This window comes from Gopherus flavomarginatus, chromosome 13 (genome assembly GCF_025201925.1).
Source record: "Gopherus flavomarginatus isolate rGopFla2 chromosome 13, rGopFla2.mat.asm, whole genome shotgun sequence".
Lineage (NCBI taxonomy): Eukaryota > Metazoa > Chordata > Testudines > Testudinidae > Gopherus > Gopherus flavomarginatus.
The window spans coordinates 10,220,169-10,244,108 of record NC_066629.1 but is presented as its reverse complement, the minus strand read 5'-3'; the positions used below and the strand labels follow the sequence as shown (position 1 = coordinate 10,244,108).

The following is a 23,940-nucleotide window of genomic DNA, read 5'->3' as shown; positions in this document are numbered from 1 at the left end:
GCAAGTACTTTATTCACTGAAAAAAACAGTTTTGGATGTCCCAAAACTGTTCACAAATTTGTGTCGAGTTCATAAAATAGTTTAAACTGAACTAAAAAAATTCAATTGTTTTGGTAATGTCAAAACAAAATGTTCTGGTTTGATCTGACTTGAACATTTTATTTTCAATTTCAGGTATTTTGAGAAAAGCAAGGAGGACTACGTTTGCAAAAAGCCACAGGTGAGGACCTTCTTTATACTAGTGCTCTGTTATTCTGCTGAGGTGTGAAAGACAAAGGTTCAATGCCTGATGGGAAAACCAGAATTTACCGTAGTATAGGATTGCCCTACCCACTGAGGTATTCTCATACCTGGTTTTCTCAGTCTTTCCAGCTGAAACTCTTCCATGATGTATAAAATAATTAAAAATTCAATGGAGCAGTGACTTGATCTTGGGGCTCCCCCCTCTCTGGTGGGCACCGTAACTAGTACGGCAAGGTGGAGTCATTCTTGCACTGTGGTTGTGGCCCAATGACTAGTCAGTGTAATTTATACTGCTATTAACTGTCATTCTTCATGACAGTGAAAAGTATTTGGGCAAGGAACTAAAAGCAAAAATAACTCTATGGTGTGATGGTTTGGACACTAGGCTGTAAGTGGTCAAACTTAAAAGCTGTTTCTGTGAGAAAGGTTAATGGTGCATAGGTAGTGCACCTACAATGATCAGGTGCTTCTGGAGGCTTTCCGGTCTATATTGCTATTAAATATTTACAGCACAGTAGAACCAAGAGACACCAATCAGAGTCAGGCTGCACTGTGCTAAGAGATGTAAAGACAGTTACTGTTCTGTGGTTCGCTGTGGAAGTGCTATCTTAACTCTGAACTACTGGGTTTCTAACATGTTTTTAACTCTAATGCTCTTGAAAGGCAACACAGACTAAAACACTGATGTGTGTGATGGACCCGCAGGGTACAACGTGATCTGTGGAAAAACTGTGCCCCTTATCTCACCAGGCTGGGCTTTCTCTCACAATGTTATGCTGGTGACAAGCCACAAACCCCTCCAGGTGCTTGCTCTCACACAGCCTCTACCATATAGAAAAAAACCCAGTGAAGTTACATGAATGCTTTCCAAGCCACTCATGAACTGTGCACAGGGAGATGCTAGCATATCTTCCCCCGACTCAATCTTGTACCCCAGAAATGTCCTATCTTATACTGCTCAAGACCTCATGAACAGTACAAGCTCACTAATTAGTTTGCCACTTCGCCAAAAGATAGTGGACATGCACCAGCTTTCGTAATCTGACCAGATTCCCCAAGCACTTTAGACAAAACTCACTGGTTAAAATAAAACATTAAAATAAGATTATTAACAAAAGAAAAATAGATTTTAAATGATTATAAGTGTTAGGCATAGAGGTCAGAGATCACTATATAAGAAATAATAAATAAAATTGCAGTCTAAATCCTGAACTTTATCAGTCTAAGCAAGATTTGCATCAAACAGTTTTTCTCACCCTACTGGATGCTACAAGCATCTCACAGTTCTTAATATACAGGCTGAATTTCCCTCTCAGCCTGGGACCAGTCTCCTCAGTCCAAAGTCTTTGTCTTCCCAGTGTTCTTGTTGTCTTCAGAATAGGTAGGGGAGGAGAGATGTTATCTCATGATGACACTGTCCCTTATTTTATATTCTCAATTCATGTCCTAGGAAAGATACTGGCCCAGACATGTCCTGGTGGAACTTGCTGAGTCACAGAGTTGAGCAATCCCCCGGGTGTGGTGTTTGCACAGCTGTCTCCTACTAAATTATAAATCTCTTATTTACTATTCCCCAGCTGGCCAGTGGTCTTTTATCACCTGCCTGGGTGTGGGTCACAACCCTTGTTGCCACGGGAGAGCCAGCAGTGGGCGTCTCCCAGACTCACAACATATTTCAATAACAACCATACAGCAAAATCTCATAACTTCATGCACAATAATGATATACATATTTTGACAGAATAATGAATTTCAGCAGGTCGTGATCATTCATATAATACTTTACATGGCATACTTGTATGACATATCACAACTATATACAAATGATGATTATGGGGGTTACAAGGTGCTATTTTGAGGTACAGTGCATCACAGTGTGCACGTACCTTTGCATCGTCTTAGCAACATTTTCAGTGTGGAAAATTCCTTAATTTTTTAAAGATCCTAATATACAACTGGGCAGTGCAGGGGGTTTGTGGAGCATTCTTCAGTGCATTTCAGTGTATAAGAGTCACAGGAGGAGAGACTCTTGCACTTCCACACATCCATGAAGATCTATTCAGGTCTTGGAGGCTGACCCACTGACCAAACTGGAGATGAGGGACAATAAAATGATCCCAGGAAAACTCTGCACAAGAACCTCACATTCTCCTTTCTCCTCTTCTATGGATTTTAATATGGGAGGGCCAGATCTGCACATTAACTTTTTCTTTAACTGGAGCTCATTTCTGAAGCATTTTGCCTCATTAGCGGGGTTTTGTTTGTTTTTACATATTGTTTGTAATCGTTTTGATAACACACAGAAATTGTGAGCTGTTTTTCTTGTTGAACCCAGATGGAGCAAATAATAGATGTGCTAGCAGAAATCAAAGCTGCCCAAGAAGCACTGAAAGCTGCCAAAAGTAATTAAAACAAGACCTAAAACAAGAGCTAGAGACTTGGAAACATCTAGAGGTTGCCCAGAAAGGACTGAGATGATCTATGGTCAGAAATAAAAACAGTTTGGGGCAGCAGCTACAAAGTGTCCAGGCATATTTGGAAGCCCAGCTTCCCAGTCTGGACAAGATAGATTGATGAGGTGACCATCAACCTCATTAGTAAGGACCAAAAGGTTTTCCAGGAAATAGTGATGAACAAGGAAACTTTGGCCAATTCAGAACTTGCTAAGAGAGATGGGCACAATACAACTATGAACTTGCTCAGAACTTGCTAAGAGTGATGGGCTTAAGGAACTTAAAATTCACCTTGAGAAGGAACTTCCAGGGTCACCAACCACTATGGATGTCAGCCATCTGGTTGAGAAATTGGGCCAGATAGAGAACTTACGTAAGACAGGACAACACTTTTCTACCTCATTTGTAGCAGTCACAGAAGCCCAGAGGATAGAGGGGAAATTTTCTAAACTTGAGTAAAACAACACAATACAAAACAATAACAATATAATACAAAACAATAACAATAAATAATACAAAAGTCCCACTTTCTTTGAAGGAAAAACTCCCTGGAAGGTTTAATATCACTCTGGAATTTGAACAAGAAGTCTGCGTAGTTGGTTTGATGCAAAGATTTTAAAACCAGATGGGACATTATATAGTCCGACTTCCTGTATAGCACAAGCCCTAGAATTTTGTGTAGTTACTCCTGTATTGGGTCTAATAACTTGTGTTTGTCTAAAGTATATCTTCCAGAGAAGCATCCTGTCTTGATCTGAAGATTTAAAGAGATGAAGGATAACAAACACGTCCTTAATAAAGACACTGGATTTCTGGCTTATTACAACAATCTGTAACTCACTAATTCTCCCCTCCTGCAGATGTATTAACTCACCACTTCCTCTCCAATGGTCTCTTACAATGTGTGTTAACTACTTGTGCTAAACAACCTATTCCACCTTGTATTTAGCAGTAACGCCTTTTCTAGACCTGAAGAAGAGCTCTGCAAGCACGGAAGCTTCTCTCTTTCACCAACAGAGGTTGGTCCAATAAAATGTATTACCTCACTCACCTTATCTCACTAATGTGGAACTGCAAAGGTATATCATGTTTTCTGCTTTCCCTCATCCACTTGTCTGTAACCCTGTCAAAGAACAACTGTGTGACTGAAATGAGAAAATCACTATACTCTCAAATGAACTCACACAGAAAAATGAAAAAAGACAAAAACACCATATTGCCCTTGGGTGAATGCTTTTCACAAACTCTCATTGTTAACATTTTGTATTTCTAATTTGAATTTGTCTCATTTTGGCCATGATTTTCTGAGGCCTGAGTCATGAACATAGAGGACTCAGGGAATTATAGACTAGTTAGCCTAACTTTGATACGTGGAAAGATATTGGAACAAATTATTGAACAACCAATTTGTAAGCCCCTAGAGGATAACCTGGTAATAAGTAATAGCCAAAATGGGATTTGTTAAGAATAATGCCAAACCAACCCTCTATAACACTGAGAGAGAGAGATGCACAACTGTTTGCTCTCCTGCCCCCAGTATTAATAAATACTCTGGGTTAATAAGTAAAAAGTGATTTCATTAAATACAGAAAGTAGGATTTAAGTGATTTCAAGTACTAACAGACAGAACAAAGTGAATTACCAAGTAAAATAAAATTAAACATGCAAGTCTATGTCTAAGAAACTGAATACAAATAACACTTCAGCAGTTCCAGTAAGCTTCCTTTTACAGACTAGTCTCCTGCCAGTCTTGATTCAGCAATCACTCACACCCCCTGTAGGAACTGTCCTTTGTTCCAGTTTCTTTCAGGTATCCTTGGGGGTGGGGAGGCTCTCTCTTTAGCCAGCTGAAGACCAAATGGAGGGGTCTCCCATGGGTTTAAATAGACTTTCTCTCATGGGTGGAGACCCCCTCCTCTCTCTTATGCAAAGTTCAGATACAAGATGGAGTTCTGGAGTCACCTGGGCAAGTCACATGTCCATGCATGACTCATAGTTTTTACAAGCAGAAGCCATTGCCCACATGGTATCTTGTATGTTTCCAGGAAGACTTATGTGGCTTGGAGCATTCCAAGATGCATTGTTCCTTAAGTGCTTCTTGATTGGGCACTTAACTTTGCAAATTCCTTTCTAAAGAAGCTGACCAAATGCCTTACAAAGCTTACTTAGAAATCAAGCAAGTATACAGCCAATATTCATAACTTCAAGTACAAAAATGATATATGTGTACAAATAGGATGAACAGATTCAGTAAACCATAACCTTTATAGAGATACACTACATGGCACATGTAGCATAAAATGTACTCCAGTTATGTCATATTCCCATAAAGCATTACGGGATACATCATCACAAGACCATACTCCAAGAGTAGTTTTCAATGGTTCACTGTCAAACTGGGAGGATATATCTAGCGGGGCCACACAGGGGTCTGCCCTGGTTCCAGTACTAGTCACTATTTCATTAATCACTGGATAATGGGGTAGAGAATATGCTTATTAAATTTGTGCATAACACCATGCTTGGAAGAGTGGCAAGCAACTTTGGTGGACAGAAGTAGAATTCAAAATAACCTTCATACATTGGAGAATTAGTCTGAAATCCACAAGATGCAATTCAATAAAGACAAGTGCAAAGTACTACACTTAGCAGTAAAAATCAGATGCATATATACAAAATGGTGAATGACTGGCTATGTGGTATTATGAGTTAATTACATTAGTCTACAATTTTTGAGAAGTCGCCTGCTTCAGAGATAAAATGTGATATTTATTATGTATTTTGATGTGCTGAATTCAAATATGACAATTAAAACAACTGATTGGCTACTATTTCTAAGATATTTAAGTTTTTACATTTTATATCTATGTATATTGTGTAGATAGCAGAGTTTTAATCATAAATTGTAAACCTAGGTCTTTTCATGTGTTTATGGTTGCTTTACATGATAATATTTCACCTGTCCTGTTTATGTAACACTTTAAAAATCAGCAAAAGGGTTATATAAATAAAATTTATTATGAAACAAAAGGCAAAAAACTATTATGTGCATAGTTTAGTCCTATTCAGTGTCTACTCGGCGCTTCTTGGCTTGTCTCTTGTATTCATTAAATGGAGCATCTCTTGTCACTGTCCAGCAATAGTCTGCAAGCATTGATGGGCTCCATTTGCCCTGATAGCCTGCCAGGAGATTCCACTGCTGTAGTCTGGAGCCCAACAGCTCTGCCTTACTCTTGGGTAGTTCCAAATCCCTGACAAGGTCATTCAATTCACCTTGTGTTATGAGGTGTGGTTCAGAGGAGGAGGATGGGAGAAAATGTGGGTCCTGTGACATTGATGGTTCAGGACCAGAAGTTTCATCCTTTTCCTCTTCCTCATCTGACTCAAGTGAGAATGATTCTAGTGCATCAGGAACAGGCAGTCCTTCTCCGTGGGGTACTGGGCGTATAGCTGATGGAATGTTTGGATAATGCACAGTCCACTTTTTCTTCTTTGACACATCTTTCCCAACTGGAAGCACCATGCAGAAGTAACAATTGCTAGTATGATCTGTTGGCCCTCTCCAAATCATTGGCACTGCAAAAGGCATAGATTTCCTTTTCCTGTTCAACCACTGGTGAAGATTTGTTGCACAGGTGCTGCAGCATATGTGTGGGGCCCACCTCTTGTCCTGATCTCCAATTTTGCAGCCAAAATAAAGGTGATAGGCTTTCTTAACCATAATGGTTATACTGTGCTTTTGTGATGCAAAAGTCACTTCACCACAAACATAGCAGAAGTTATCTGCACTGTTCACACAAGTACGAGGCATCTCTGCTCACTTTGGCTAAACAGAAATGTGTCCCTTTGCAAAATCAAACACTGACAAATAAGAGAGCACGACACTGGATGATTTCTAGAGCTGATATAGGGCAATTTGTTCAGCAGAGTGATGTAAGCTTCATTACGATTGCATCATCCATGACTTCTAGGAATAACATGATGCAATTCATATCATGTATGACGCAATACCAGCTTCAGATTGCATCCTTCCTTGTTTTGCCTAAAAAGCAAGTACTGTCCAAACTCAGTCATAGATTTATTCATAGATCCAGTCAAAGATGTATTTTAGTCATTTCTGGTTTAAATTGAGATCCCTTCCCTTTATAACTCACTTATCCTCTGCCATTCCCAGGTCAAGGGTCATATATACTGACCCAATAGCATATCTTGAAAACTAGAGCCAATCAACAATTTTAAGCATCATTTTCGTTCTCAGTGACCCAGAATTAGTAAAGTTGGACTACATTTATTTCAGAAGCATTTTGGCTGTAGAGCAGTGTTATTAGATAAATTAGAAAACATGGAGGTTAGTGCAAGTATTGTAAGATGGATGCTGTCAGTTGTTGGCTGCTTATGTGCTCTTGCTATGTGCTACACCAGCTCTGCGCAGGTAACTAACACAGCAGACGTTGATCGAATTGCCCAAGAAGCCCCCGACTCAGTTCAGTGGTGAAGGTGCTTGGACAGGCTAATTGCCGATAAAGCATGGTCCTTGTGGGTGGGGGTGTTCTGTCCCAGCTGATGGCACCAAGACCACTTAGAAAGAGAGGAAATAAAATGAGTCTGCTCTACAGCCTTAGCTCACAGCCAGTTGGCTTTTAGCTCATGCGGTAGAAGCTTATACACTGAGGTCCCAGGTTCGATCCCGACAACCGGGGTCTGTCGGCATTACAAGTGGGGGCTTGTCTGGGATTTCAACTGGGAAAACTCTGAAGCTCAGTATGTGCTTCTTCAGCTAGGGGAAGTATGTAACTCACGCACTAGAAGCTCATGCAATAAGCTCCAGAGGTCCCCAGTTCAATCCTGCCTGCCAACAACCAGGGTCTGCCAGCATTACACTAGCTCTCCAGATCAATATTTACAGTTAGACTAGCACATTTATGCCCATGACAATGGACTAGGTTCAATGAGTGGCAGAACTTTCCATTCCCCCCTAGGCCGGACAAAGACACCCCCTCTGTGATCTTTTTTTAATACACTGATACAAACAAACACAAATATTGCCCCTCCGAAGAGGTTATTGAGCACCATTACCTTGTACATGTTGGTTCAATGAAAACATTTTTATCCATCATCCTGTCATTCTGACTTTATCTTTAAAAGGGGTTAGTGTGTCCCTGTATCATCTTTGGGGTGTGTATTTATACCATATCTTTGTATCAGGATGTTCTACTACTACCCTTCTGGAATCTGTTTATGCAAGTGTCCATTGCCTAGTGCTTCTTTGGAGTCTTTGTGTTTTTGAAAAACTAGCCGTATTCTTGCCAAGTTCATGCTCTGGACACCGAATCAGTAGGTAGGCATGTTTTGTAACAGGGCCTAATACTTGCCCAGAGCCTAACTTTTGCTAACTTTGCTTTATAGCAGCAGGGCCTGACTTTACTTAAGGCCTTAGACCTCATACCAGGCTCCTTATGTCTCAGGCTCTCTCTTTCTACCACAATAGGTAACAAGCTGGCTAAAGGGGCGCATGCAAGGGGTTGTTCTGAAAGGTGAACTATTGGGCTGCAAGGAGATTACTAGTGGAGTTCCTCAAGGATCAGTCTTGGGACCAATGTTATTAAAAAAAAATTATGAATGGCCTTGGCACAAAAAGTAGGAGTCTGTGAGTGAAATTTGCTGATGATATAAGGATGGGAGGCATCATTAATACAGAGGAGGACTGGAATGTTATACAGGAAAATCAGGATGATCTTAAAAAGTGGACTAACAGAAATGGGATGAAATTCAATATTACAAAATGCAAGGTCATGCACTAATAATAATAATTTCTGCTACAAGCTGAGGGCTCATCAGCTGGAAATGACTGAAGAGGAAAGATACCTGGGTGTGTTGGTTAATCACAGGATGATGATGCACCACCAGTGCCATGCAACTGCAAAAAAGGCAATTGGAGAAGGGACACTTAGATATGGGCTGGCGTGCGCCCACCACCCCTCACCTCAAAACTTAATAGGTGCCAAAAAGGTAAATGCGATCATGGTATGTATCAGGTGAGGCATTCTCAGCACAAATAGAGAAGTATTAATAGCACTGTACAAGGCAATGGTCTCATTTGGAATACTGTGTACAATTCTAGTGACCCATGTTCAAGAAAGATTAATTCAAACTGGAAAAGGTGGAGAGAATATCTACTGGGATGATCAGGAGAATGGAGATTCTATCTTATGACAAAGACAGGAACAGTGTGCCCTGTTTAGTATAGCAAACCCAAGACTGAGAGAGGATATGAATGCGTTCTATAAATACATCAGAGATAAATACCAAGGAGAGTGAAGAGCTATCAAAAGGTAAAGTATAATCTTGGAACAAAAATAAATGGGTATAAACTGGCCATGAATAAATTCAGGGTGGAAATTAGAAGAAAGTTTCTAGCCATAAGAGGAGTGAGGTTCTGGAACAGCCTCCCAAAAGGAACTGTGAGGGCAAACAACTTAATTAAATTTAAGAGTGCGCTGCACAAATTTATGAATATGATTGTATCATGAGGTTGCTTGTGCTGATGGGGGCAGGGCTTAGGAGCCCTTCAGGTCCTTTCCAGTTTATGCCTTATGTTGCTTCAGGGCTTCAGTCAGGGCCTCAGGGCTCCACCCTGTAGGCATCAGGAAAGACTGTCCTCTCCCCCAAGCATTCTGTTGTTTCATATTTTTTGTCTTCTTATTAACATATGGCTGTGAGAGCTGGAGATCTACTAAAACATTAGACAAAAACACTAGACTCCTTCAAAAAATAAGTGCCTTTGGTTGGAAAGGTTGGAAAGACTTAATCGCCAACAAAGAGATCGAAGAAATCACCCACAGTTCATTTCCACAAGAATTAGAAGGAAGCACTGGATATATTTGTGGCATGTACTCTGGATACCAACACACAGACTCCCACATGAAAGTGTCATGTGGAAAGAAACTGGTGTGAGGAAATGAGGGTGTCCAAACAAAACAAAACAAAACACCTTAGGAAGGGCAGAATAATCAATCTCAACACCACACAACAATTGGAAGAAGCAGCAATTGACAGAGAGGAATGGAAGAAACTGGTTTCCATCCTGTGTGGCACCATTGGTGCAGGAAGGATGTTTTTTAAAAAAGCCTTTAAATTTGCACTTGCTAAACTGTTTGAAATGATAATTAAAAACAGAATAATAAAACACCTGGAAGATCATGAGATGATTATGAGAGAACATGATAAAATTATATAATTACATAAAATAATGATGGGTTTCGAGAAGGTAGATTGAGAATTTCTATTCTCTCTCATAAAAACAAGGGGACATTCAATTCAACTGAAAGGTGGGAAATGCAACACTGATAAAAGGAAACACTTTTTCACACAACCTGTGTAATTAGAACTTAGAGGAACTCACAGGAAGTCATTGAGGCCAAGAAGTTAGCAAGATCCAAAAAGGGATTGGACATTTATATGGAAAACAAGAATGTCCAGAGTTATAATTAATTATGACAAAACTTTTGGAAGGGATATTAAACCTTCTGCATTAGGGCTTCAGCCAGTCAATAATTACTGGAGACTAGGAAGAGACATAATGTGAGGGCAGATTATCCTCATATCTACCTGCTGCTTCTTACACCCTCCTCTGAAGCATCAGAAGTAGGACATTGGGCTAGACGGATCTCAGGTCTGATCCGGTTTGGCAGTTCCTGTGAAACAGACTGTGTATAATGTACTCTCAAATGGACTACATGAACAAACTGAATATCAGAATTCTAGCTTTCATGTTACTTGGAGCAATAGTAAGTCAAAAATCCTTCCAGATGGAAGCAATGGTGTCCCTTTAACAAATAGTTTGTACAAGTGCTGAAAGAACTTCTTCCTGCTATGCTGCACTTCTAAATGATAAACACAAGAGCATCAACCGGAGAATTTGCCCTTCACAGAAAGCTTCTGCTGAATGGGATCAGCTAAATAACAAAAGTTCCTGCAGTGGAACTTCCTAAGGCCAAGATTTTCAGAACAGGAGCCTAAAGTCAACCACTTTAATACACTTTTAGACATGCAGGCTTGGATTTCAAAGGAGCCTGAGGGAATTAGGAGCCCAAATCCTATTTCAATGGGAACTGCACCTAACTCCTCAGGCTCCTTTGACAATTCCAGCCTTAAATACATTGTCCGATTTTCAAAAGTGCTGAGCATCCAAGAGGTTCCAGTAAGCTCAATATTATAGACCAGGGGCTGGCACCCTTTCAGAAATGGTGTGCAGAGTCTTCATTTATTCACTCTAATTTAAGGTTTCATGTGCCAGTAATACACTTTAACATTTTTAGAAGGTCTCTTTCTATAAGTCTATAATATATAAGAAAATTAAAATGCAGTGCCCCCCGGACTGGTGGCCAGGACCTGGGCAGTGTGAGTGCCACTGAAAATCAGCTTGCGCCATAGGTTGCCTATCCCTGTCACAGACATTAAGGCTTAGGTCCCCCATCTCAACACCTGGAAGATCGTCTGGAAGACACAGATTTTGAACTTCAGAGTTTGATCTCAGTCTGGAAAGGGAATCCAGCCTGTGTATTGAGAACTGTGACCTGCCTGCAACATCTATTAGGGTGAGAGACTGATTCAAATCTTCCTTAGGCTGTAGAATGTAGACAGCAAATTTATCTTTACTTCTTTTGTAACCAACTTTGGTCTTTATACTAACTACTTATAATCACTTAAAATCAGGACCGGCGCTACGGGTTTGAGCACCCTAGGAGGACGGCAATTTCGCCGCCCCGCGCGCTGGTCCCACGGCTCCGGTGGAGCTGCTGCAGTGGTGCCTGCGGAGGGTCCGGTGCTCCGTGGCTCCGGTGGAGCTGCCGCAGTGATGCCTGCAGGAGGTCCACCGGAGCCGTGCAAACAGCTGAGCGTCCACAGGCATGACTGCAGCAGCTCCACCGGAGCCGCGGAGCACCGGACCCTCCGCAGGCACCACTGCGGCAGCTCCACTGGAGCTGCCTGCTGCCCCCTCTGGCAAAACAGAACCCACCATTTATTCTGGCACCCTAGGCGATTGACTAGGCTGCCTAAATGGTAGCGCCGGCCCTGCTTAAAATTAGGGCTGTCAATTAATCGCAGTTAACTCATGCGATTAACTCAAAAAAATTAATCACGATTAAAAAATTTAATCGTGATTAATCACACAGTTAAACAATAGAATATCACTTGAAATTTATTAAATATTTGCATGTTTTTCTACATTTTCAAATACATCTATTTCAATTACAACACAGAATACAAAGTGTACAGTGCTCACTTTATATTATTTTTATTACAAATATTTGCACTATAAAAATGATAAAAGAAATAGTATTTTTCAGTTCACCTCATACAAGTACGGTATTGCAATCCCTTTATCATGAAATTGCAACTTACAAATGTAGGGTTTTTTGTTACATAACCACACTCAAAACCAAAATATTGTAAAACTTTAGAGCCTACAAATCCACTCAGTCCTACTTCTTGCTCAGCCAATCGCTCAAACAAGTTTGTTTACATTAATGGGAGATAATGCTGTCCACTTCTTATTTACAATGTCACCGGAAAGTGAGAACAGGCATCTGCATGGCACTGTTGTAGCTGGCGTTGCAAGATATTTATAAGCCAGATGCACTAAAGATTCATATTCCTCTTCATGCTTCAGCCATCATTCCAGAGGATATGCTTCCATGCTGATGAAATTCGTTAAAAAAAAAGGCGTTAATTAAATTTGTGACTGACCTCCTTGGGGGATAACTGTATGTTTCCTTCTCTGTTTTACCTGCATTCTGCCATATATTTCATGTTATAGCAGTCTCGGATGATGACCGAGCACATGTTGTTCATTTTAAGAACACTTTCACTGCAAATTTGACAAAATGCAGAGACAATACCAATGTGAAATTTCTAAAGATAGCTACAGCACTCAACCTAAGCTTTAAGAATCTGAAGTGCCTTCCAAAATCTGAGAAGCATGCTTTCAGAAGTCTTAAAAGAGCTACACTTTGATGTGGAAATTACAGAATCCAAACCACCAAAAAAGAAAATCAACCTTCTGCTGGTGGCATCTAACTCAGAGGATGAAAATGAACATGCATTGGTCCACACTGCTTTGTATCGTTATCAAGCAGAGCCCATCATCAGCATGGATGCGTGTCGTCTGGAACGGTGGTTGAAACATCAAGGGACATATGAATCTTTAGCACATCTGGCATATAAATATCTTGCAACGGCAGCTACAACAGTGATGTGCAAACACCTGTTCTCATTTTCAGGTGATATTGTAAACAAGAAGCAGGCCGCATTATCTCCTGCAAATGTAAACAAACTCATTTGTCTGAGTGATTGGCTGAACAAGAAGTAGGACTGCTTGGACTTGTAGGTTCTAAAGTTTCACATCGTTTTCTTTTTGAATACAAGCTTTTTTGTACATAATTCTACATTTGTAAGTTCAACTTTCATGATAAAGAGATTGCACTACAGAACTTGTATTAGGTGAACTGAAAAATACTATTTCTTTTGTTTTTTACAGTACAAATATTTGTAATAAAAATAAATATGTAAGCACTGAACACTTTGTATTCTGTGTTGTAGTTGAAATCAATATACTTGAAAAGTAGAAAACATCCAAAAATATTTAAAATGGTATTCTATTATTGTTTAATAGCACAATTAATCACAATTAATTTTTTAATCGCTTGACAGACGTATTTAAAATCTATCTTTCTGTAGTTAATAAATCTGTTTACTAAAACAGTGTGGTTTTGGTTGAAGCGCTAAACTTTTCAGATGCCTAAGTAGCCCCTGGAATCATGGTTAAAGTTGCCCTCTCCTACCAAAATCTGAAATTGTGTCTCTGTATAACCGCATGCACACTGGGGGGGTGTCTAGCAGTGCAATTTTGTGTTTAGACAATGTCTTACTAGTCTGTGACAGCCTCTCAACTAATAGATCTGATCCTTTGAGCAGCTTTTAGATACAGAGACAATCCTTCTAGGGGTTGTTGCCACGTACAGTACCCTCTGATGCTCTGATTTAGTGATAGTGCCTCCTTGTCCCTCGTCTTCTTTCTAGTCCCTTCTTCCCTTTTACTTTTCCCTTCTTGCTCTTTTATGCTCTTTTATGCCTTTTATCATATTCTGTTCTATGATCTGAATGTCCTGCTCATGGAAACACAGATCATTCTTTATGCAAGTAAATTTGTTTGATCTCCATTTCCAAGTCCTAGAAATACTTGCCCCTACACCCACACACATACACCCAAAAACCTCCTTAGAACTGAAGAGACGAGATTAAAGTTGACAAGCACAAATTTTAATTTATTTTTTAAATATCATTTATTTCACAACCTTTCTGCCCTCCCACCCTCTCAATTGATCTATTCCTTCAAATTAATGGGAAGCACTCTGTTGGGTGACCCTAAATGAATAAACCCAAAGCATTGTGTTTCTGAAGGACAGAATATGGAAGCCTGTCTGTGTATCTCACATTATAAATCCCTAGTAATAAGAATGGAGCAGAGTCATGGTATCATTTGCCCCAACTCTAAACAGAGTTAAGGGTTTGCCTACAATAGAAAAGTAGATCGACTTAATCTAGGTTGTCCTACAGCCACTGCAGTAATTCAGTTGGCTGTTGGTGTCCATGGCAAGGCAGTAGTGTGTATATTGACATAGTAGGTCAACATAAGCTGCCTTACGTCTACCTAACTCTGTAGTGTAGACCAAGTCTAAGGCCTTGTCTACATGACACAGTTTTGTTGACAAAAGTCAGCTTTCGTTGACAAAAGAGTGGAGGTACACACACTGAAATGCTCCTCCTGCCGATGTAATTCCCCTGCTACCCGGGCATAATAAAACCACCTTAACGAGTGGCAAAGAACTTTTTGCGACATATTTAGAGTGACACAGCATCAGTGTAGACACTTATGAAAGTACAATGAATTATATTGTAAAAATAGAAAGGATTAAAGAAATGATGTGTGCACCTTTAAGCAAAAGAGCTGAAATGCTGCAATCAAGGTGTCAGGAATGCTCCACTTAAGGGCGATTGGTCAAGTATTAGCTTTAGATCGATAAGAGTTAGTAAGGAAGTAGGATATGCATGCTGTGCCCCAGGTAAATTTTACAGTTTTGCTCTCTTTGTCCCTTTGTTTAGTTCCCGCCCTTTTATCTGTATAAACAGGAGCGGCTCCAGACCCCAGCACACCAAGCGCGTGCTTGGGGCGGCAAGCTGTAGGGGGTGCTCTGCTGGCACCGCAAGGTTGGCAGGCAGGCTGCCTTCGGTGGCTTGCGCTGGTCCCACGGCTTCGGCAGATCTCCCGCAGGCATGGACCCTCCACAGGCAAGCTGCCGAAGGCAACCTGCCTGCCATGCTTGCGGCAGCAAAATGCCTAGAGCTGCCCCTGTGTATAAATAAGATAGTTTGTGTCTTGCATGGTGCTCACATTATCTGGGTATTATTAGCAGAGCGCTGTGCTAATAAAACAGAGTGGTCTGACAAACTGTGAGTCCTGAGTCTAACTTTGACACACGGCACTTGCTTATGTTGCCCTAATTGGCCTACAGGTGTCCCACAATGCCCATCATGACCACTCTGATCTCAATTTGAACTCTGCTGCCCTGAAGGGACACAGGTATGTGCCCCTCCTCCTTTTAAAGGTCAGGGAATTTTTGAAATTTCTCTTCCTGTTTTCTCAGCATGGACAGTTCACACAGCATCTTCCCAGCTGCATGGAATACACAGGAGCTGTTGGATCTGTTGGGTCTGTGGGGAGAGGAGGCTGCGCAGTCACAGCTTCAATTCAGCCATAGGAACTTTGATATCTACAGGCTAATTGCTAGTGGCATGCAGGAGAGAGGTCACAAAAGGGACACACAGCAATGCCATGCTAAGATCAAGGAGCTGAGGCAGGCATACCAGAAAGCAAGGAAGGCCGACCGTCGCTCTGGTGCAGCGCTGAAGACATGCCATTTCTACAAGGAAATGCATGCCCTCTTGGCTGCAACTCCACCTCCATCGCCTGGAGCCCGGTGGATACTTCGGGTGTGTGTGGGGGAACAGAAGGAAGCAGCCAGCAGAGTCAACCCCAAGGACAAAGTGGTAGACAAGGAAGAGGAGTTGGAGGAGGATGTGGAACACAGGAAAATGTCATGCGGTGATGTGGTGGGTTAGGACTTCTTTTTTGACTCTGGAAGGATCTAGTCAGTCCCAACACTCTGGCTCCAGTGCACATGAAGAAGGGGATGCGAGTCTAGGTAAGCATGCATTTTGCTTTGATACTTCATGGTGCGAGGAAATTGAGCTCTCATGTTCTTTGTTATATGGTAGAGGAAGGATAAGGGAAAGAAATTAACAACAGAGCTAATGCAGCTACGCAGTGGAGGAAAAGTTTGTTAATGTACACCAGAATATCCTGGGAATCCTCCAAAGAGATCTCTAGGAAATTTTCCTGCAGATATTCTGCAATCAGACAACTTGTTTTTCCCACCACTGTAGGAAATTTTGCTGCACTCAACTGGCACTTATTTCTGCAGGGACCAAAGCAGCACACAGGCGAGTAGTATACAGAGACAGTCTGAAGCCGCACGAATGAAAGAGATGCACCCTTGCCCCCTGGTTACCCTCAGGAGTGAGATATCGGGTTTGATTACTCCGCCTATGGATAAGGATACCAATATTCAGAATATTTCCACTAGGAGCTTGTAGGAACCCCCTTCTCATACCACCCAGGTCCCTTGTTCCTTCTTGCCCATTCCCCCCTTGCTAGCCCCCCTCCACCGAACTCACCATATTTCAGAATCACACCAAGCTGTATGCTAGCCAAGGGACAGTGAGATAGATGTGTGTGTAAATTTTGTGATTCACAATTGTGAGCACACTCACAACACTGTGTCAGTTCATTGCTTCTTTGGCTTCTGAAGATGTGCCCTCTTAGAATCATAGAATATCAGGGTTGGAAGGGACCTCAAGAGGTCATCTAGTCCAACCCCCTGCTCAAAGCAGGGCCAACCTCAACTAAATCATCCCAGCCAGGACTTTGTCAAGTTGGGCCTTAAAAACCTCTAAGGAAGGAGAATCCACCACCTCCCTAGGTAACCCAATCCAGTGCTTCACCACCCTCCTAGTGAAAAAGTTTTTCCTAATATCCAGCCTAAACCTCCCCCAAAGCAACTTGAGACATTACTCCTTGTTCTGTCATCTGCTACCACTGAGAACAGTCTAGATCCATCCTCTTTGGAACCCCCCTTCAGGTAATTGAAGGTTGCTATCAAATCCCACCCCCCCCCCACTCTTCTCTCCTGCAGACTAAATAATCCCAGTTCCCTCAGCCTCTCCTCACAGGTCATGTGCTCCAGCCCCCTTGTCATAAACAGATAAGTAAGAGTTAATAGAACAGAAGTACTTCATATCTCTTTTGCCTGTAAAGGGTTAAGTTCAGTGACCCTTGCTGTCACCTGACCAGAGGACCAATCAGGGGACAGGATACTTTCAAATCTTGAGGGAGAGAGAAGTTTGTGTGTGTGTTGTTAGTTTTTGGTTGTTGTTCACTCTGGGGGCTCAGAGGGACCAGACGAGCAACCAGGTTTCTCTCCAATCTCTCCGATACAGGCTCTCATAAATTCAGAATAGTGAGTACTAGGTAGATAAAGCGAGTTAGGCTTATGTTTGTTTTCTTTATTTGCAAATGTGTATTTGGCTGGAAGGAATTCAAATTTGTATTTTGCTGAAAAGGATTTTAATTTGTACTTGTATACTTATGCTGGGAGGGTATTCCCAGTGTCTATAGTTGAAAGACTCTGTAACATATTCCATCTTAAATTTACAAAGATAATTTTTACTGTTTTTCTTTCTTTAATTAAAAGCTTTTCTTGTTTAAGAACCTGATTGTTCTTTTATTCTGGTGAGACCCCAGGCGACTGGGTCTGGATCCACCAGGGAATTGGTGGGGAGAAAGGAGGGAAGGCGGAGAGAAAGGTTAATTTTCTGTCTGGGTTAGAATTACTTTCTCTCTCAGGGAGAATCTGGGAGGGGGAGAGAGAAGGAGGGGGGGAAGGTGGATTTTCCTCTCTGTTTTAAGATTCAAGGAGTGTGAATCATAGTAATCTTCCAGGGTAACCCAGGGAGGGGAAGTCTGGGAGAGGCAACAGTGACGGAAAGGGTTTACTTTCCTTGTGTAAAGATCCAGAGGGACTGGGTCTTGGGGGTCCCCAGGCAAGGTTTTGGGGGGACCAGAGTGTACCAGGCACTGGAATTCCTGGTTGGTGGCAGTGCTACAAGTACTAAGCTGGTAATTGAGCTTAGAGGAATTCATGCTGGTACCCCATCTTTTGGACGCTAAGGTTCAGAGTGGGGGTTGATACCATGACACCCCTAATCATTTTTGTTGCCCTCCACTGGACTCTTTCCAATTTTTCCACATCCTTTGTGTAGTGTGGGGCCCAAAACTGGACACAACACCACAAAGGCAGAGTACCTCCTTCAGATAAGACAGCAAACCAGGAAGAGTAAGGAGGATATGTTTTGTGAAGTGCTGCAGTCAACGGCTACAGCAGATACTGAAACAAGAACATGGAGGGAGACAATTAATGAAAATATCAGGCAGGATAGCCTGGAAAGGAGAGAGGGACAGAAGTGGATGATTAAACTACTGGAGGACCAGACAGAGATGCTCAAGTCCCTCACTATGCTTTAGTCAGAGCACATCCATGCATGAGTCCCCCTGCAGCCAGTACAGAATTCCATTCCATGCTCTCCCCAAACTCCCTCACCACATTTTGTGCATGTTCCTGGTCCCTCTCAGTTGTACCCTTGCACTCAACCCCTAGGGCAGTGGTCCCCAACCTTTTTGGATGGTGGGTGCCAGCCGAAGGATCACTGCGGTGGTGGAGCACCCGCCGAAATGCCACCGAATTTCGGCAGCGACACCTCTCGATGACGTCGCGACGTTATCGAGAGGCGTCCCCGCTGAAATTCGGGAGCGACGCCTCTCGATGACATCATTTGTTGATGGCAAGCGGCGTCATTGAGAGGCATCCCCGCCGAAATTCGGGAGCGACGCCTCTCGATGATGTCACTTGTCAATGGCAAGTGGTGTCAGTGAGAGGCATCCCCACCGAAATTCGGTGGCGACACCTCTCGATGACATCACTTGTTGGCGACAAGCGTTGTCATCAAGCGGCATCCCTGCCAAAATGCTGCTGCGGCATTTTGGCGGGTGCTTTCCCAGGGGCCAGGACGTGGGAGCATTAAGATGCCCCTGTGGGCACCATGGCGCCTGTGGGCACCGCGTTGGGTACCCCTGCCGTAGGGGCTGTTTTCACAGTGAAAGCTGGAATTACACTCAGTTGTGAGAGCTATAACTGAGAGACTATTCCTCATTTCCATGTCCCCTATTTGACGAATATTTTGTTTTTTGTCCTGTTATTAAACTTTATTTTTATACAAATTTATTCTTTATTTGTATCATACGCACATTAGTTGGTGCTAACAATCAAACACAATGGCTATTGGAAGGAATATTTGCACAGTACAAGTAATGCTCAGGAATCAAGCATTATAGGGTTCATACAGGGCAGCAAGTAAACATTGCCTGGCTGAATACCTCATATAGAGACACATTGCTAGAAATCATTGTCAAAATACTCCTTCAAAGCCTCCCTGATATGAATAGCATCCTGTTGTGCCCCTCTAATTGACCTGGTATCTGGTTGCTCAAAATTAGCGGCCAGCTGATCAACCTCAGCACTCTACCCTGGGGGAAACTTCCCCCTTTCACTTCACAACTATTATGCATTGTACAGCACGCTGCAATGACTGTCAGCATATTTTCCTCGTTGAGGTCTAACCTGCCAAAAATTCAGTGCCAGCAACCTTTTAATCTGCCAAAGATACATTCAGTGGTCATTTGGCACCTGCCGAGCCTGTAGTTGAAGCACTCCTTGCTGTTGTCTAGGTTCCTGGTGTAAGGGTTCATGAGCCATGAGAGCTAAGGTCTCCCAGGATCACTATGGGCATTTCCACATCCCCCAGCAGAATCTTCTGGTCTGGAAAGATAGTCCCAGCATGCAGTTTGCTACACAATTCCTAAAGATGCTGTGATGGTGCTGCCTGTGGGACCCAGCTGAGGTCACTCAATTAGGGTGAACTGCAAACAAAATGGGGCAGACAAACCTGAGAAGCTAGTGGTTATTCCAATACTTAATATTTACCAAGTCAGCACAGAACAGCTTCTATAATACCTCACTGGTTACTTAGAAGTTCAAACAATGCAGTTCCCTTAAAGTACCCAGCCTCAGGCCTCCGTCCAGACACACACGTCAGATATGATGATGATTACTGAAAATCTTGCCTCATCATATAAAGAAAAGGTTCTTCCAATCCCAAAGGATCAGCCCATACCCAAGTCCAATTATAACTTAGATCTTACCCAAAATATACACTATTAGCCAATTCTTATTAACTAAGCTAACATTTATTTAAAAAGAAAAGAGAGAGAGTGTTGGTTAAAAGATCAATATACATACAGACTTGAATTCAATTCTTGAGGTTCAAATACATAGCAGAGACGAGCTTGTAGTTACCAAAAGTTCTTTTAGAAATAGTCCATAGGTTATAGTCCAATGTCCATATTCAGGGTGACTCCAGTCAGTGACTGAGGATCTCAATCCTTATGGCTTAAGGTTTCCCCCTCTTGAAACCCAAAGCAGATCTGAGATGAAGTGGGATCGTGTCCCAGGATTCTTATATGTTTCCAGCAGCCTTTTGGCTTGAGAAAACAATAAGCTTAACTTTTCTTCTCCCAAACATCCTGGCAATTAACACAGGGTAATTTATCCATTAAACAGTTCAGATACCGGTTACCACAACCTTCAAAGAGACACATAGACAATAGTACTATTTCACTCAAATATCTTCCTAAATGTTAATATTCCTTTTTTGATCTTTGAATTAAAGCCATAGCAATAGACAAGACTTATTTGCTTACATCACAAGACCTGAGCAAACATCCCCCCTTCTACTTCTAACAATGCAGACTTGCATTTCAAAGCTTTATTCATTTACAGATCTTCCTAACAAGTCTCTAAAGTTCGCCCATGGGTCAGGTCCCTCTGTGAGTTAATTAAGTCTTTCTGGCCCTGTCACCTTTCAATGAGATATTATATTACACTCGTAACATCACAGATGCGTGCATCTGCCCCTTCCATGACCACCCTACATTGATGTCAGTGAAATGGCCCTGGTGATCCACTAGCGCCTGCAAGACCATGGAGAAGTAGCCCTTTCAGTTGATGTACTCTCTCTCAACATGGTCTGGGGCCAAAACTGGGATATATGTTCCATCTATTGCTGCAGTTTGGGAATCCCATTGCCTTGAAGCCATCAAATGTTTCCTGCACATTACCAAGAGTCACAGTCCTTTGTAGTAGGAGGTGATTGATAGCCCTGCAGACTTGCATCACTACAACTTCAACAGTGAGGGCAGCTCTCATTCTGGTGTCCTTATGCTGCAATGCTGGGACGAGCTTCGCACACGGTTTTGCACATCCAAAAGTTCTACGGCCACTGCTTGTCATCCCATATATGCATCACAATGAGATTCCACCACTCAGTCCTTGTTTCCTGAGCCCAGTACCAATGGTCCACCATGTGCAACTGCTCCATGAATGCCAGCAGCAATCTGGAATTATTTCTTTCCATGGCACACAGGAAGGCAGGCACCACTGATTCACTTTCTGTTTCACAGCTCATGAAATACTGCAGAATCAGCCGCGTTGTGGTCATAATGCTCAGCAGTTCAGGATCCACGCTTTCAGACAGAGATGGCGGGCACATAGTTTACAAGGGCTCTTAAAAATGGCATGAAATTAAGTCAGAAGCCCATGGAATGATGGTATGGAAATAACTGCATCATGGGATGGTGAGCACACTCCCATGATGCATCACAATCCATTCCCAGATATCCCAGGATCAGAGGATGGCAAGTTGCACAGTGGGATAGCTTCCCACAATACAACTCTCTGTCAGTGCAAGAGCACCGACTGTAGATGTGATCTGCCAATGCAAGGAGCATTGTGTGGATCTGTACAACCGACGTAATTAAAGCAGATGTAACTTAAGTTGACTAAACACGGTAGTGTAAAAATAGACTTAGTGTCAATGGTGACCTAGAAGCCTTGTCATTATCTCTTTGTGAGTACAGACCAGGCCTGCACAACTCGTAAAGCGGCGAGGGCCACATTACTCCAAAGAAAACAGCTGAAGGCCGAAAACCCCCAGCCCGATAGAAACACCCCCCCCCAGGACCTCCCAGCCCACGGAAACACCCCACCCCAGCACCGCCCAGCCCTGCAGAAACAAACCCTCCTTCCCCAGTGCAGCCCCACCAAAACAGCTGTGGGCCAAAAAGGAAGGTTAGGGGTGGAGAGGTGATACTTGATTTTAAATCAACCAGGGGCTCCCAGCTGAAGAGGTGGCTGCCAGCTGTTAGGGGCAAATTAAAGGGCCCGGGGTTCTGGCGGCTGGGGGAAACCGGAACTTTGCGGTGCTGGGGCAGGGGTTTAAAGAGACCAGAGCTCCTGCCGCTGAGGGGAGCCCCAGGCCTTTGAATCCCAGCCCCAGCCCATCCGCTGGAGCTGCGGCTGGGATTCAAAGGGCTCTGGGCTGCCTGCAGCCGCGGGGAGCCCTGAGCCCTTTAAATCTCAGCTGCCGCTGGGATTCAAAGGGCTCTGGGCTGCCCGTGGCAGCGGGAATCTCTGCGGGCAGCCCAGAGCCCTTTGAATCCCAGCAGTGGCTGAGATTTAAAGAGCTCTGGGCTCCCCGCGGCTGCGGGCAGCCCAGAGCCCTTTAAATCCCGGCCGTGGCTGGGATTTAAAAGGCTCTGGGCTCCCTGTGGCTGCGGGCAGCCCAGAGCCCTTTGATTCCCCATTGTGGACCGCACAGTGAGCCTCCGCGGGCCGCATGAGGCCCGCGGGCCGTATGTTGTGCAGGCCTGGTACAGACATTACAATTTTTTTGAAAACAAAAACATTAAAATGGCCTTTTTCCAAAGAAAAAATATTTTGCAAAAAACTATTCACTTATTCAAATGTTTTAATTTTTCACAGACATTTTCATGACTTCTTTAGCCATTGTTTTTAATAAAAAAAATCAAAACCATTATCAAAATGGTTATCAGCTGTTTTTGTTTACTGAAAACAAGTGTCAAGAATCTTTTCCACAATGTTTTTGATATTTTAATATCAATATTTTGATATTTAAATATTTTAAAAGGCAATAAAAATTTTGAAAAACTGAAAAGAAATCTATTAGAAACCCTGCACAATGGAAAAGTCTTCAAAATTTCATTTTTTTCTTAGTTTTTATTTTTCCTTTTTTGGCCAGCTTTATGAGGACGCATTGCATTAAATAAATTAAAGCCTCTTTGGGTTAAATGTATTATTAGAATTTCAAGTCCACTTACTCCTCATCCTGAAGATGCTCTTCCTCCTCTTGTATCTGGAAGTGATTTTTTACAGGAGCCAGGTTCTCAGTTTTGGCATTGTAATTCCGAAAGCAGACATTCAGCTTCTCATCAAATTCGTTCACCAAGTCTTCCATGGACTTGAAACTGATAATTTCAGAGGAGAAGTTCTCAAGCTCAGAAAGGGAGGGATCTTCCAGATGCTGAGGGGATGAGCCGTAAAAACAATGTGGTTTTTCTTCTCTGTCATCAACGTAGCAGGGTCTCAGATCCTCAAACTCCTCATCCAGACTCACCAGTGGGGCTTCCATCTTGGACTGGCTAAAGTGAAATCTTCAAATCAGATTATCTAGAACAAAAAGTACATTTATGAGTCAGTAGTGAGGCTTAGTAACATGTATGCTCACATTTTCTGTCTCTGCAGGCTTCAGTTCATTACTGTGGGAAGAGTAGCCCTGTCTATATTGACGATAATATCAGAACTTTCATTACAACCTGCAAAGAGTTGCTCATAGCCTTTTGAAAACTGCATTTTTGGCCTGACATTTTCCATGTTTGATTTCAGACAGAGATTAATTATTTTTGGAAAGTCTGAGCAAAATCAGTTTAGACAGGGGGTTTTTTATTATGGAAAGATTTAAAAAAATAATACTTAAGTAAACCTTTAACACACATTACTCACATAACTAAAAAACAATTTAATTTTACAAACTGAAATTTTTCAGGCAGGCTACTCTTCAAGAGAAACAGGCCTTTGCATTGTTTGCTAAAAAT

At 42.3% G+C, this 23,940-nt stretch overlaps 1 protein-coding gene across 2 annotated transcripts in view; it reads right to left on the bottom strand.

The window, feature by feature from the left end:
- FEZ1 (fasciculation and elongation protein zeta 1) overlaps positions 1–23,940 on the bottom strand; it is a 163,338-nt gene that overhangs the window by 128,156 nt on the left and 11,242 nt on the right. For both annotated transcript variants that reach the window (XM_050921709.1, XM_050921710.1), the window contains exon 2: positions 23,167–23,515. In XM_050921709.1, coding sequence (XP_050777666.1) covers positions 23,167–23,477 — 311 coding nt within the window. In that variant the 5' untranslated portion in view covers positions 23,478–23,515. The remainder of the gene's footprint in view (positions 1–23,166; positions 23,516–23,940) is intronic.